The following is a 14,296-nucleotide window of genomic DNA, read 5'->3' as shown; positions in this document are numbered from 1 at the left end:
ATTATTTAGACAATAAACTATAAGTTACTATAAACTAATATAACTATATATATACTATACTAACTATATATATAATTACATATATATATTTAAATATATCTATAAACTAAAATGTAGTTTTAGCTCTATAAAATAAAATGAAATTTTGTGTCTATAAACAAAAATACAGTTTTAGATCTATAAGTTATATAGAAATTTTGTTGTCATATGGATGTAAACTGATATAAAGAAGGGGGGCTGAGATCGATGCTTACTGGAGACAGATCCTACTTTGTGAAAGTTAAAAGTGGGGGAGGGAAAAGCACCGCGGAAGGGAATAACTTCTGTGGAATGAGTTCTTTGTGCCGCTGTCCCGCATCCCCGGTACCCTGCGTGCCCAGTGCCAGCAGGTGACCCCAGCCAGGCTCGGGCTCTGCCTGCCCAGCCCTCTCCCGGGGGAGGGAAACGCTCCGGCCGCGGGCTGGGAGGAGAGGGCTGCCTGCCAAGCCGCCTTTCCTTGGAATCAGCGCTGCCTTGGATGAGCTGCGCGCAGGAGGAGCGAGGAGCCCGGGCAGGGAGCGGAGACGGGACACGGCGGCACCGGGAGCTGCGGGCACCCGCCTAGGGGGGAGCGTCCGTCTGTCCGGGTGTCCGTCTGTCCGAGTGCCCGACTGTCCGTGTGTGCGTGTGTCAGAGTGTGTGTGAGTGTCCGTGTGTCCGAGTGTCTGACTGTCCGTGTGTCCGTGTGTCAGTGTGTCTGAGTGTCCGTCTGTCCGAGTGTGCGTGTGCTCGAGGGTCTGACTGTCCGTCTGTCCGAGTGTCTGACTGTCCGTGTGTCCGTCTGTCCGAGTGTCTGCGTGTCCGTCTGTCTGCGTGTCCGTCTGTCCGAGTGCCCGTGTCTCCAACTGTCCGAGTGTCCGTGTCTCCGTGTGTCCGACTGTCCGTGTGTCCGACTCTCCGTGTGTCCGTGTGTCCGGCGGTGCCTCTCTTCTCGCTCCCCGCAGCCCCGTCCCGGCTCGGGCTCCATCCCCGCCGCTCCCGGCGCGCTGTCCCAGCTGCCCAAACTCCCTTTGCGCTCTCCCGATAAAGTTCCGGGACCCCCGCGGAAGGCAGCCCGCGATGATCGCCCGTGGCCGCTCTGGGCTCGGCCTCGCCCTCTGCGCCTTTGGGCTGGCTCTGCTGGGGGATGTGTCCCGGGCTGTCCCCATGGACGATCAGGATTATTACCTGCAGGAAATTACCAACAGGGACCATTATTACTCCTTTCCGTATCCTGGGGAAGAGTTCTTTCCTTTCACGGAGCAGCCCGGAGAGCAAGGACCTATCCGTGCTGCTGAGACAGAGGAGAAGCCAGGGTTCAAACCGAGCAGGAAGGAGTTAAAACAGAAGAAAAACAACAAAAAAGGAAAATCCGTTCTTGAAACGCCACCAGGTAACTTTCCACCTTCTCCTCCAGAGTTTGGAGCCTGCTGAATCTCACGCTGTCTGTAACTTTTAGCATTAATGAATATCCAGTTAATGGCAGTCTTGGTAATAATAACAATAAATGAAGTTGTGGTGATGATGATGACAGCACATTAAGTTTTAATATCCCACAGACACCTGCAGAACTTTTACATTGAAACAATCTCTACTTGAAAGGGAAAGAGTTAAAGAGTCGGAATGTAGTAACTCTGCTGTACTCTGGCTAGTCTGTGGACTTTTCCTTCTTAATTATTCTTAATTACACTTGGCAACTGGCTTGCTGTGAAAGCTGCTGTTCTATAGGCAAAAGAACAGACAGATTTCATAGTAAAAGGTGATTATACATAGTGACATCTCACCTTATCCCTTGTCACTTTAATCTAAGAGAGGCTTCTGAATTAATTTCACTTCTAAACATATGAATTTCTCTGAAATTTCACTTTTAAGCCCTCCAGAGGAAGAGATGTAAACAGAGATCTTCCTGGAAAAGACCAAGCCCTAACAAGCTCAACTTAATTATCGACCAGTTAAGTAAAGAAATTAAACAGCAACGAAAACGCCTTATAATAAAACGCTCACCCTTAATTCCATTTCTAAAGTTTGCAGAAACTTGATCAGCTTTTACCACCCACTTGTTCCCATTAACACCTGATTGCTCTCCCCAAAAAGAGCAATCCCTTCCTGTGTTCCCTGACTGGTTTGGGATACTTAGGGGTAAGTTTGGTCCATGAAGTTTAGAGTTGTAAAATTTGGGGCCAAATCTCACTCCCCTACAGCTGAACTTCCCTTTACTTCAGGAGGAAACTTCAGGTTAATGACTGGAGCATATGGCACAAAATCTGTGGTTTAGAACCATCAGTACAGCAAAACAGCGTTGTAGAGTGGCTTTAACTTTGTCCAGTGACATCCAGCAGGTAGCGAACAAGATATTTGAAATTTAACGTTAGCAGTAATAGAAATTAATTAGCATTTGTGCAACAAAAATATGGGCTTTTATGCTAATAAATAGTGATAAGAAAGTGTAATTTCTAAATCTGACATTTCTGTAACCATTAGTGGGGCAGGCATCTTGGCTTGTCAGGGTAACTCCAGGCAGGAGTCAGGGGTGGTGGCAGATGCACCTTGTCTGGGGAGCAGAGACACCAAATATCCGTGTCCCTGTCCCCTCAGCAGCTTCCCAAGGGGATGACCCTGCCTGGACCGTCTCGAGTTCATTATCTCAGTGTGGTCATTGCAGTCTGCATGAGATCTGAGAATATTCTTGTTGCAATGTGTCCTTTGCTTGGTTTTTTAAATTACGGAAAAAGGCTCTGCCTTCCACCTCCACAGACTGAATCGGGTGGATTGACAGGACAAGGGGGAACACTTCCCACTGTCAGAGGGCAGGGTTAGATGGGACTTTGGGAAGGAATTGTTCTCTGTGAAGATGGTGGGGCCCTGGCACAGGGTGCCCAGAGCAGCTGTGGCTGCCCCTGGATCCCTGGCAGTGCCAAGGCCAGGCTGGACAGGGCTTGGAGCAGCCTGGGATAGTGGAATGGACTGGATGATGTTTTAAGATTCTTTCCAACCCAAACCATTCCACAAATTCATGACCATGGGAATCACTTGGATATTAAAGCTCTAATTAGGTTTTTGATTCCTCATTGTGGTGGAGACAATCGAGATTTCCATCCTGTGGTGGGATGTTCTGTGGCTCATCTCTGCTTTCACCTTCCCTGTTGGCTTTTTCCCAATTTTCCCAGCACTTGGGGGATTCACAAGTCTCCAAACCTGATAGTGAAGGGAAGAGAATCCAATCCATGAGGGCAAAGTTTATCTATCTTCACAGACTGGCATCTTCCTCGCTCCCCACCTGCTGCACTGAGCACAGGGGGAGAGGCTTGTGGTGCACCACCAAAAGCAGCTGGGAATGGCTCAGTCCCTCTGGGAATGGCTCAATCCCTCCTTCTGCAGCAAATCTGGGCTCTGGACACAGCTGAGCTTCCAAGCTTTCACCAGCCATGTGCAATAAGAGGTTTCAAAGCCTCTGAGCTTTTAAAAAAACCTGCCAGAGGTACAACAAGGACCTGATCTCCTCCACCCAACTCCTTCTCCTCAACCCAGGACATGGCTGATTGACATCAACTCAGCAAACTGGCCTTATTTATCTGGGAGAATTCAGTGAGTTCCCCTGGGAGCAGCTGAACAATTTTAACTGCAAGAGGCATCATACTCTTGAACACCCAGTGAGGAGAAGAGTCACCACTCGTTGCAGATGGGAATGAAACAGGAGGGTTCCAGCAGGAAGTGTCAGGCAGGTTGAACTGCAGTGCTAAAAGTCCTGGCTATAATATTTAAAATTTCTCTTTTCTCCTCACCCAGAGGCAGGCAAGGGCAAGGCCCTGCCAGGGCAGTAAGTCTGATGCTTAGTGTCATGTCCCCATGTCACCAGGGATCACTTTGGAGTGAAGATTTGACAATCTGGCCCTCACAGAAATGTTGAAATACTAATTCATACCTATATTTACTCACATCTGGATGTTAAGAGGCCAGCTGTAAATCATAATAGCAGCTGTCAAACAGATATCAATAATAATAATAACCATAAATCTGGCTGGGTAAGAATGAGTCTTCTGCTCACATGTACACAACTGTGTTTATGCATCTCTCCAGAGGTGGAATTAATTTATTGGACATGCAGTAAATACCGAAATTTGGGGTTTGTGAGGCTCACTGGCAGCCAGGACATGTGGGATTAATTAGTTGTAACAAACAATAGCCTGGCTGGGAGCTGGGATGGGGAAGGAGGAGCAGTGGGAATGTGTGATGTGCCCTTTGGCTGAGCAGCTGGACCTGATCAACCCCAGCTTTGAATCAAAGTGGGAATCAAACAGAGCACTCTCAAGGACATGGCACTAAACAGATGACACACACTCCATTTATTTCAGCTAATTACTGAAGGTGGCCAGGATACAGATATTTGCAGCCTGTGAAATATTAATGTAGAAAGAAATCCAATTGATGCCAGTGGGTTTGCAATTTTTGGTTTAAAATATTAGAATTAATATTTGCAAATCGCCAATTCAGGTAAAAGTTGAAAGTATCTATCTGCCTCTTTGCCCTTTAAATGCCTCATAAATTAAGTGGTACTAGGTCATCCTTGGAAGACAAACAGCTGGATTGACAGGTTTTGTGTATATAAAAGATTTCCATTTTCTAATTCCATCTTTGTTTGTACAGGCCTCTGTCCAAAGCCCATTCAAATCAGTGGAAAGAGTCTTGTTAACATCAATGTTTTTCTTTTATGAGGCTTTTAATAGAGTTTGATATATGGTGCCTCAGCTGCCATCTGTGGGGCAGATCCCTTCAGAGTCTGGGGGTCTGGCTACAGGCAAAAATTTATCATCAAGAGATTTATAAGGCTGAGGTGCCCAATAACCTCCTCAGTGTAGCCCAAATCTGCCACAGTGAAGTTTGTAATTATTTTGATTTGATCTACAAAACTTAAACTTGTAGTTCTTGTAGAGCCATACCTCAGTTCTGAATGTATTTAGAAACTAAAGGAGCGATGTTTATTTGTATGGCAATGCTCAGAGTGGGGCTTAAAGCACATTTGTTCTGTATTTCACAGATCTCCCAGTCTTTGATCTCTGCACAACCCAACATTTGCCTGTGTTTAGCTGAAATCAGGATTTCCTTTGTCTCATCTCATTTGGTGCTTTCCCCAGGCTTGATGAAACTCCTCACATGAATCAGTGTTTACTTGCCCCATATTTGTTTATTTTTCTGCAGTCTTGCCACCTGTTCAATAATGCAATTCTTAAGGGGTTTGGTTTGTTATTTCCTTTTAATTCCTGTAGTGCATAGGATGGGCCAGGTCTTTCCTGGGACATGTGTGTGAGGAGGAGTCAGTGAGGGAAGGCAAGGAGAGGATAAAATGGACAGTGCAGGCAAACATGGAAATAATCCAGCAGAGAGAATCTGAATTTATAAAAATAGACCAATAGTTCTTTAATTGAGATGTTTATCAAGATGATGAAAGCTTGGAGAGAGATCAGTGAGTGAATGAGGAGGGAAAGCTGAATCACAGGGATGTTATTCAGGAAAAACTGGAGATATTTTGGTGCCAAATGGGGGCGAAGATCGGAGGAGTGTGTGAAGTTAAAAACATGACAGGTTTGGGGTGTTACTGGCACTAGAAAGAAGAAATGACAGAGTGACACAGAAGGCATTGAACTGACAGCTGAAAGCACTTGAGACCTGGTCACCAAGATCCAGCAGCACAGAATTTCTCATGTGCTGGGCAACCACCAGTGCTGCTCTTTTCCAGTCCTTTGGTGTCCCCTCTCTTCAACCTTCCTTCTCTGAGCAGCCCAGAGTGGAGCTCTCCTGTGACCTAGAACACAGATTTTAATTTTAAAGCTTTTGCTTTATAATAAGAACTTCTAAGAATGGACTTCCTGGCCCTAGGTGGGTATCCCATGAATTTTAATATGACCTGTATTGCATCCTAATTGCCAAATGTGACAAGCAATGTGGCTTTTAATGAGTTTTCTTTCATCTACCAGCCTCTATTTTCTCCTCAGCACTTCTAAAATATGCAGAATAATGTAACGTTCACTGTTCCATTTAAGAGCCCATCCTTTAAAGAATGTCACAACAAAAGAGGGCAAGGGATGACTAAGAATGAATAATAAGCAATACCCTCAAAATTGGCCAAATCTTTTTGATTAGCATCTTTCCTTACCCATGGCTTCAATGAATAATGTAACACGAGAAAGAAAAAAAATGGGAATAAACACATTTGATTATGCCAGAGAAAACCACTTTCAAAGATAATTCTTCCAGCAGCCTTCTCTGAATTCAACCTCATGTTTAAGGTGAGAAAAATGTCTCTTTAAAAACATGTCTTTAAAAAGGGGATGATTTCACTGAATAGATTTAATAGTCTCAACGTGAGCCTAGAGCTGTTCCTGAAATGCCAGCAATTATGAGACACTCATTAGCTGAATTCAGTCTTGGGGTTTAATGTTATTATCTGTTCAGTGAGCTGACTAGACAGGTCAATCCCATGGCTCACAACCAAATTTCAGTTATTTCTTTTGGGTTTGGAATGAAGGTTTCTGTCAGCTACGTGAGCTTCAAATCTGTCAGAAAGATGAAGTGGTGGAAGTAGAAGCTGTGGTGCAGAAGAAGTAATTTCCTGATTTTTCAATATCTGACTTGAGATTTTTAAGTCTTGCCCAATTCACTGTGTAAAAAGTAAACTACCAAAAGACTGGTGGTCAGAGCAGGGATTTAAGTGTCATATTCACACAGTGGCTGCTTGTGACTTCGTTGTTATTTTGCAAAGGATGCTCTACATTTGGTCTTCTTGTCAGGCCTGTGGTGAGGTGATGTCTCGTGGGATTATTTGGTCTGTGGAAATATAAATGTGTGCCTTTATCACTGTGTGCCCCAGGAAAATGGGAACAAGTGAAGCTCTGATGTAGTCAAAATTACTTGACTTTAAAAATGCACTTTTAAATTCAGTGCCTGGGGAATGAAATGAGGATGTTCAGAGGAAACTGGCCAGCCCAAAGATGGGTCTCCACCACTGCTGCTGTTTGATTATTTTCCTGATGAGGATTCCTGAACCACAAATTCCTGCATCTTTCAGGGTCAAGCCTTGCTCCAGAGGAGCTTTCTTCTGGCTATTTCAGCTTCAAAAGGAGTTTGGTGGGGTGTTTGCATATCTAATCAAGCAATGAGAAACACCTACATCAAACCATTAGTAAAACACACTGCAATGTTAATTCATTATATTTATAATTTCCTTGTGGCACAGCAAAAGGAGCATTTATGGTTCCATTCCCCTGTGGTTTTAACATCCCAGTGTGAGCAAGAGCAGGCTGTTCTGGATGTCTGCTGTGTGCTGGAAGGGATGGAGCACTATCAGACAGGAGCAAGGCTTTTTATTCCTCATGCACGTGCCAGGCAGTGCTAAATCAACTTGGCAGGTGTAAGGGGAAAACTGCTCCTCTTTTCTACCCGCAGCTAAAAATGGCAACAATAAAAAGGTGAGAAGAACAAGAATAATGAAGAGATGCCAGATGGTGGCTCAGGGAGTCAGAGTGCCTGTGAAGGCATCAGAGTGAGTCTGTGGGTCACTTGAGGCATCTTCAGAGCACTTGGGCTTGGCTGTTAATCCCTCCAGCCCTGCTCTAATTAAATTACAAAGGATATTCTGGTGAGTCTGCTGATAGATATCTAAAGTCCTCTTTTGGACAAAAAATGCTTCCCTTCTGCTGGGGAACAACCCAGTGTTGTGGAACATCCATTTATTATGGGTTAAATGGAGACAAGGAAAGACAAGGGCTTCATGCCTCGTTTGCTCAGTGATTTACATTAAAAAACAGGCTGTAAAGTGATTTTCTGATTCTGGAGGGGTGTTTAAAGGAGCTGTCTTATAAATGGGAATCAACCCCAATACGCTGTGAAGCATATTTTATAACAATTCATTTCAAAGAATTACATGAGATAATACTGCTTTGTCAGGAGTGGAGAAACTCATTTTACTCTTGGCTTAGGAAGAGTGAATCTTTCCCTGTTCTGACACATGAATGCCCCCCAAACCTGCCCTGCCTGGGCTCTGTGGGGCTGCCTTGCTGGGATTTGACATTGCAGAAAAGTGAAAAAAGCTGGGAAGCTCCAGAGGACCACAGTGAATTCCAGCAGCTGTGACTCAGGGCTGGAGCTGAGCTGATTCAGGAGTGAAAGTACCCAGATATGGGATTAATCTTCTGGGTTTTTTGTGGTTATTTACCTGTAAATATACAGGTCTGTAAATAAGAGTAAGTAATAGAGTTTTGCTCCTGCTTTCATGCAAGCATTAGCAGGATGCTGTAATTGCACAAGTGCTGCTGCAGCCAACATGCCAAGCAAGGAACACAGTAAAAGCTGTGTCCATGACTTAAACACAGATCACAGTTATATGTCTTTACTTGCTGCTACACAGTGTACCAGATCTTTGGCTTCTAGCTACTGACACAGAAAATATTACTTTCAAAGTGGATAGTGGAAGTGATTAATTGAGGTTTTTTTATGGGGGGGTTAATTGCTTACAGATTTATTTTGTGGTTTACTTTTTTTTTTTAATGAATTGCCAGACAGCCTTCTTGTGTGAGTGTACATCAGCCTGGGGCTGCTGGTGAATTATTTAAAGTTTGTACCTGGCAAAACTGTTCTCCTACAACTGATGTCATTCCCAAAGACCAAGTGCAACTGAGATCTTCCATGAAGTTTGTAATAAAGAATTATGTGTATATCTAAAGTTATAAACTTTAAAAATGTGGGAATTTTGAAAGTTCTACAGTGGGACTCAGCTGTAGAGTCCTCTGTTCATGTTGATTCTTTCTTTTGGACCTCAGTATCTCATCCAGACAGTGAATGACCTGGTAGACCTGGATGACCTGGTAGACCTTCCTAAATCTAATTTTCTTGCTTAGGTTATGGAGCTTGAGTGCTTCCTGCAGATTATTTTTTCCTTATTCTCGCATGTATCACAAATTTAGTGGTTTTCTTGTTGCTTCCCCTCATTTTGGCTCTATAGGATTAATCCTTCTGGCTGGGACCTAGAAGAGATCCTGAGGGTGAAGCCCAAATGCCCCTGCTTGTCTTCCAGGAGTCTGCAGTCCCCACTGTCCCCAGATTTGCTTTTTAGCTGTTCTCTCATTTGAACTTTAGAAGCACAGCAGCCTCCCATTTCAGGGGGGTTATGTTTGAAAGGGGGAGCACTGAGTGAGGCCGAGCATCCCCTTCCTTCTCCACATCCAGGATTTTGGGGAAATGCCAAGCCCATGAACCATCCTGGCGTGCTGGGACAAGGTGTTGCTTGCAGTGGGAGGAAACTGGAACCCATCTTTGTCCCTCTTTCCCAGAAAACAGGGTATTTTTATGGTCTCCCCTTCAAAGATACAACAGTTCATGGTGACAGATTTATGGCTCCTCACGTTTTAGGGTGCTCCTAAAACATCTGCCAAAGGAAGGGAACAGTTCCGAGTGTTTTGGAAGAGCTGATCTCAGACCTGGCTGTCAGGACTCCCTGCTCCTCTGGTACCACCACCCCTTAGCCCAAATTTGGCTCAAACACAATCATTTTTTCCCTCCCCAAGATTATTTTCAATAGTGTAATGAATTTTCCTCATGTACAAGACAGAAGAGGTCTGAAAATAAGGGACCAAATCTCAACCTTCCCTCTCTGACTGATAACAGAAGCTGCAATTTCAACCAAACAACCTTTCCTATGTGATTGCCTCAAAGTAGAACTTTAGCCCTTGACAACATGATTTTTCTCCTTTTTCCCCTTAATTGCTCATGTACTGAAAAATATTGTTAAAGATTGGACTGGATGATCTTGGAGGTCTTTTCCAACCTGAATGATTCTGTGATTCTGAGCTGCTGAAGGCATTTCAGAACCAGTCAGAATTGTGTTTGTCATCACAGGCTGGATGGGCAGTGCCCCATCCCAGAGGACAGACCCAGCTGTATCCCAGTGTGTGTAAACTGCACTGCCTTTAAATTCCAACCAAAAATTCCAATGAGAGCTCTGCCAGAAGTAAATCTGGGCTATACATGGTCTGTATAGATGGCTGCTGGGGAGGCTGGAGTTTCCCATGGTGAACCTGGAGTGCATTTGGGTTTGTTACAGGATGGGGCTGACCCAAGAAGATGGGGATGCTTTCAGTGCATGTCCCTGGTGCAGGAGGCTTCCCCAGGTGAGGCCAGAGCTCTTATGCTGCTGGGGAGCAGAGGGATGAGGAGAGGAGTAGCCAGGCCCAGCACACACCCCAGATGAAACAAAGAAAACAGTGTGACAGCTCTCCTATTTTATTAGGAGATATAATATTTTTATATATAAAGTATATATATAAAAATATATTATAATATGTATTATATTATATAAATATTATATAATATAAATATAATATTTATTAGGGGTTATTTTGTTCCTCAGCCTCCTCTGGATAATTCTGGATCCCAGCAGATGTCTGCAGTCCAGAATTCCTGCAGGGTCCCCAGATGAGTGGCTCAGATCTAGACCAGTTCCTTTGCCTTTCATTACATGGAAATGACAAAAAAGGGACCCCAAAAAACCTTGATTCCATCTGGTAGTGGAACAAAGGATTGGGGAATCATCCACAGAATCAGAAATGTGAGTGAATCTCTGAGTGTTCTTCCAAAGACCTTTGAAAATGCTGACAGAGGGAGTCCAGGTACTGCAGAAGCCAAGAGATGGATGAAGGGATGAGCCCCAGAGAGGAAAATGGATAAATTCCAATGCAGGAATGAGGGCTGAGGGGTCTGAGGCTGGTAGCAAGTGGAATCCAAAATCCTGCAGACACATCTGATTTGTTCCATTCTCCAAATTTGTACTTGGCTTTTTTGGTGCTTGAATGCAAGTCAAATGGCAATCAGACATGGAGATTCCCTGCTGTCTTGCAAGAGGAATAAAATGGAAAACTTTTAAAAATATGGTAAAAAAGTGCTAGTATGGAGTTAGTGCAGATAAAATGCCACAGAACTCTTTGAAAAAGTGGACAGAAAATAGCACAGAACTTTTCCTCTGCGAATCTTTCCATATTTCTGCTCATTAATCCTGAATCAGATTTTTTTCCTTTCCAATTAGGAAGTGGAAAAATGAGGAGTTTTATGCTCAGGGAAGCTTGCCTTGAAGCTTTCCCTATTCCATGGCTTTTCAAGTGCAGAATACCTGTACTTAACAAATACTTTTGGCTCCTGTGCATGGGAAGGACTCTCCAAGGCAGCACTGGAGTTAATAAGTCCCAAATCATGACCTGAACTTTTCACATTAACACCTTGATGTTTTGCAGTGCAGATGAATCTCTTGGTGACAATGTGGGCGCTTTTTTCCAGGGAAAGGATGTCAAACCTCACTGGGCAACTGATAAAAATTAGATTTTATTGAATGCACTCCTGAGCATTCCTTCTTGGGTCCACAGGCTGGGAAATGCATTTCCTTCAGCTTGGATTTTTGGGCTTTTTTTTTTATTTTTGGGCTTTCAGCCTGGAGCAGGCAGAGATGAATGCAGTCAGTTTTATAGTCATTAATAACTCATATTCCAATTCATTTGGAGCTCCTGACACACTTTGCTTTGAACCAGTGAGGCCTCCAGTGTGCTAAATGTGGAGCCTGTGATTATGAGCCTTTGCTGGACCACGGCTGAATTGTTAAACAAAGCAGAAAAGATGTTTGGACAGAATGAATTTTGGGAACCGTAGGAAGCTGGAATAGGGAGAAGGGAGCTCTGAACATCTGGGCTGGAGAGGTGCCCACCCTTGGAGATATTTGTCTGAACCTTGCTTGAACTGCTTTATCTCCTTTGCTCCATAGCTTGGAGCTGGAGCTTCACACCAGCTTCCCAGCTCAAGCTCCAAACCTTCCCTGCAATCCTCCCAGAGATACCCAAAAGCAATGTCCTGCTCAATTTTAGCATTTCTCTTCCTGCAGACAGGAAACTCAGAGCCTTGAGAAAATGCTGTGTGTTCAGAATTTAAAAGGTAATAACCAAGCTTTTAAATCCACAGATTCCTGGTGCTTGCTTGGGCTTGAAGCATTTTAAAACTTATTTATTTTCGTAAGATGACATTTCCATTATTGATTTGAAGGCAGGTAGAGAAGGGGAAGTTGAACAGAAAGACTCTGGTGTGTCCAAATGTCATCTTCACAATGGACACATGAAAGCTAAGAAGTCACCTGAGAGCTGAAACCCTTGGGAAGATGAGCAAAAACTCAGTTTTTGCTGAAATGTGGGAATGGGAGAGCCTGGCTACACAGGAGCTTTCTGAGCTCCTTAGGAATCATGCCTTCCTCTAAAATTACTTTGGGGAGGAACTGATTTCCTTTGCAAGCTGGGCTCTGTCCTTAGATTTCCCATGTTCTCCAGTGGGATTCCTGTGCTGCCCTGGAGTTTGTGTCCCCTGAGTGAGCCCAAATGCCAATTAGAGATTTCCTCTTCCCAAGGGAAGCCTCTCATGCACCCCTACAATTCCACTCCTCTTTTTTTTTTTTTTTTTTTTCCTAGGGCTTGGTTTGGGGTATGGTTGTTTTGGTTGTTGGTTTGTTTTGATATATTTGGTTTTCTTTTTAATAAAAGAGGGTACTCACTCTTCAACCCAGGCCTGGATTTGATTTTCTCAGATCTCAGAGATTTAGATATGTTTTGAAATGTTGCTTCTTGATGCTTTGAACTCTTAAATCCTCTGCTCTCAGGGTGTTTCTCAAGGGTGCAACAGCTTGGACATAGTGGGATTTTAAAGGAAACAAGAAAGCTCTGTTATATGAGTTCCTAAATCTTTTGCTTTTCTGCACTTCTGAATATATCCAAAGAACTTCTGGTTATTTTCTGTGTGTACCTGGCCAATTTTTTATCCCTCCACTGAAGCAGTTTTCCACTGTTTGGGATTTAAATGTATAAGTTACTTCTGACATTTTAGTGCTGTCTTAGAGCTGTGTATCAAAGAATACTCAAGAATTCAAAGAATTCTGTGGATTCAAAGAACATGCAGTCTATCAAATGAATAATCAGTTAAATAAAAAAGAGTAATTAAATGAAAAGCAGACAACCCAACCCAACTTATCTTTTCTTTTTCTTTGTTCTAAAACTTACACACTGATTTCTTTTTAAGGGTTGGGAAGGAGTACAAAGCTTGAGTTCAGGTTTATTGTAGCCACACAACTTTCCTCTGGAATCACTGCCTGAGCAACAGCTCCAGGCACTATGAAAACTTCCATGCCTTTTGAGAAGTGTTTGGGTTTATTAATTTGTCTTATTATTTCCTATGAAACAATAACAACAGATGTGATGCTAGAAGGAAGGAAAAAAAAAAGTGTATAAATGTCTAAACTTGCTAGAGCAGCCACAGCAGGTCTTCATAAAACTCAGACTTTACACTTTATAAAAGGTTTTAAAAGCAAGCTGGATTGGTTTGAGGTATTTCCTGTCACAGGCTCCTTATATAGGTGGAGTATTTCTCCCAGATGTGCAGCCTGGCAGCGGGCTGGGCAGGGAGGGAGGGCAGGGGAGAGCTCTGAGGGACCCTGGCGCTGCAGCCGAGCCTCCCGTGATGCTCCCAGTGCTGCTGCAGGAGAAGGAATGACAATTCCAAGGGAGAGGCTTGGCTTGGCAATCCCAGCCCATCTTTGGGGGTGTTGCTTGTGCACGGAGCTGCGTTTGCAGCCGTGTGTTCAAACTTTCATAGCAGCATGTTGTTGGGAAGATTTCAAATCCAAAGCATGGAAGGATTTCGTCCATCCAAAGGATGAGGTTTTCCCAAGGCAACAGGACTGATGGTCAGGTCAGAAGGATGATGCTCACCCAGGTTTCACTGCTGATATAGACTGCTACTAGTCTGCACTTGGTTGGCAATTTGAGTATTTTTAATAATAAAAATATGAAGGGTGACAGCTAATGACTAATGACTCTCGGCTGCCTAAAGCACAGCTCGTGCCTCTTCATCAGTGTAGCTCTGGAGTTTCCTGGCTTGCATCAGGAGCTAAGTCAGCTCAAGGAGTAAAAAACACACTAGGAAACCCACAACTGAGGAGCCAAGTGTTTCTATGCACATCCATGATTTACTCCTGTTTGAGCTGCACCATCGAAGGAAGTTCATGTGTCTTTTTCAGTGTCATTTTCAGCTCATTTCTGCCTTGTTGAGAAGTAAAAAAATATGGTTTTGTCTGTGCTGGAGTTGAACTGGATTAAAATTTGAATAACATGAAGTGGAACTGACTGGGAAGTTGCTGATTTCAGTCCTTCTCAAGTGTAAATTTAGCACTTGGGAGTGGAGGTGACTGTAGCAGTGGGGATGAAAT

The 14,296-nt window shown here is 43.7% G+C and overlaps 1 protein-coding gene across 1 annotated transcript in view; it reads left to right on the top strand.

The window, feature by feature from the left end:
- The first annotated feature begins 455 nt into the window (after positions 1 to 455).
- CPXM2 (carboxypeptidase X, M14 family member 2) overlaps positions 456 to 14,296 on the top strand; it is a 67,435-nt gene continuing 53,594 nt past the window's right edge. Inside the window, exon 1 of the mRNA XM_064431535.1 lies at positions 456 to 1,411. Coding sequence (XP_064287605.1) covers positions 1,099 to 1,411 — 313 coding nt within the window. The 5' untranslated portion in view covers positions 456 to 1,098. The remainder of the gene's footprint in view (positions 1,412 to 14,296) is intronic.

This window comes from Passer domesticus, chromosome 8 (assembly GCF_036417665.1).
Source record: "Passer domesticus isolate bPasDom1 chromosome 8, bPasDom1.hap1, whole genome shotgun sequence".
Lineage (NCBI taxonomy): Eukaryota > Metazoa > Chordata > Aves > Passeriformes > Passeridae > Passer > Passer domesticus.
The sequence above is the reverse complement of the archived record's forward strand: the minus strand, read 5'-3'. Positions and strand labels throughout refer to the sequence as shown.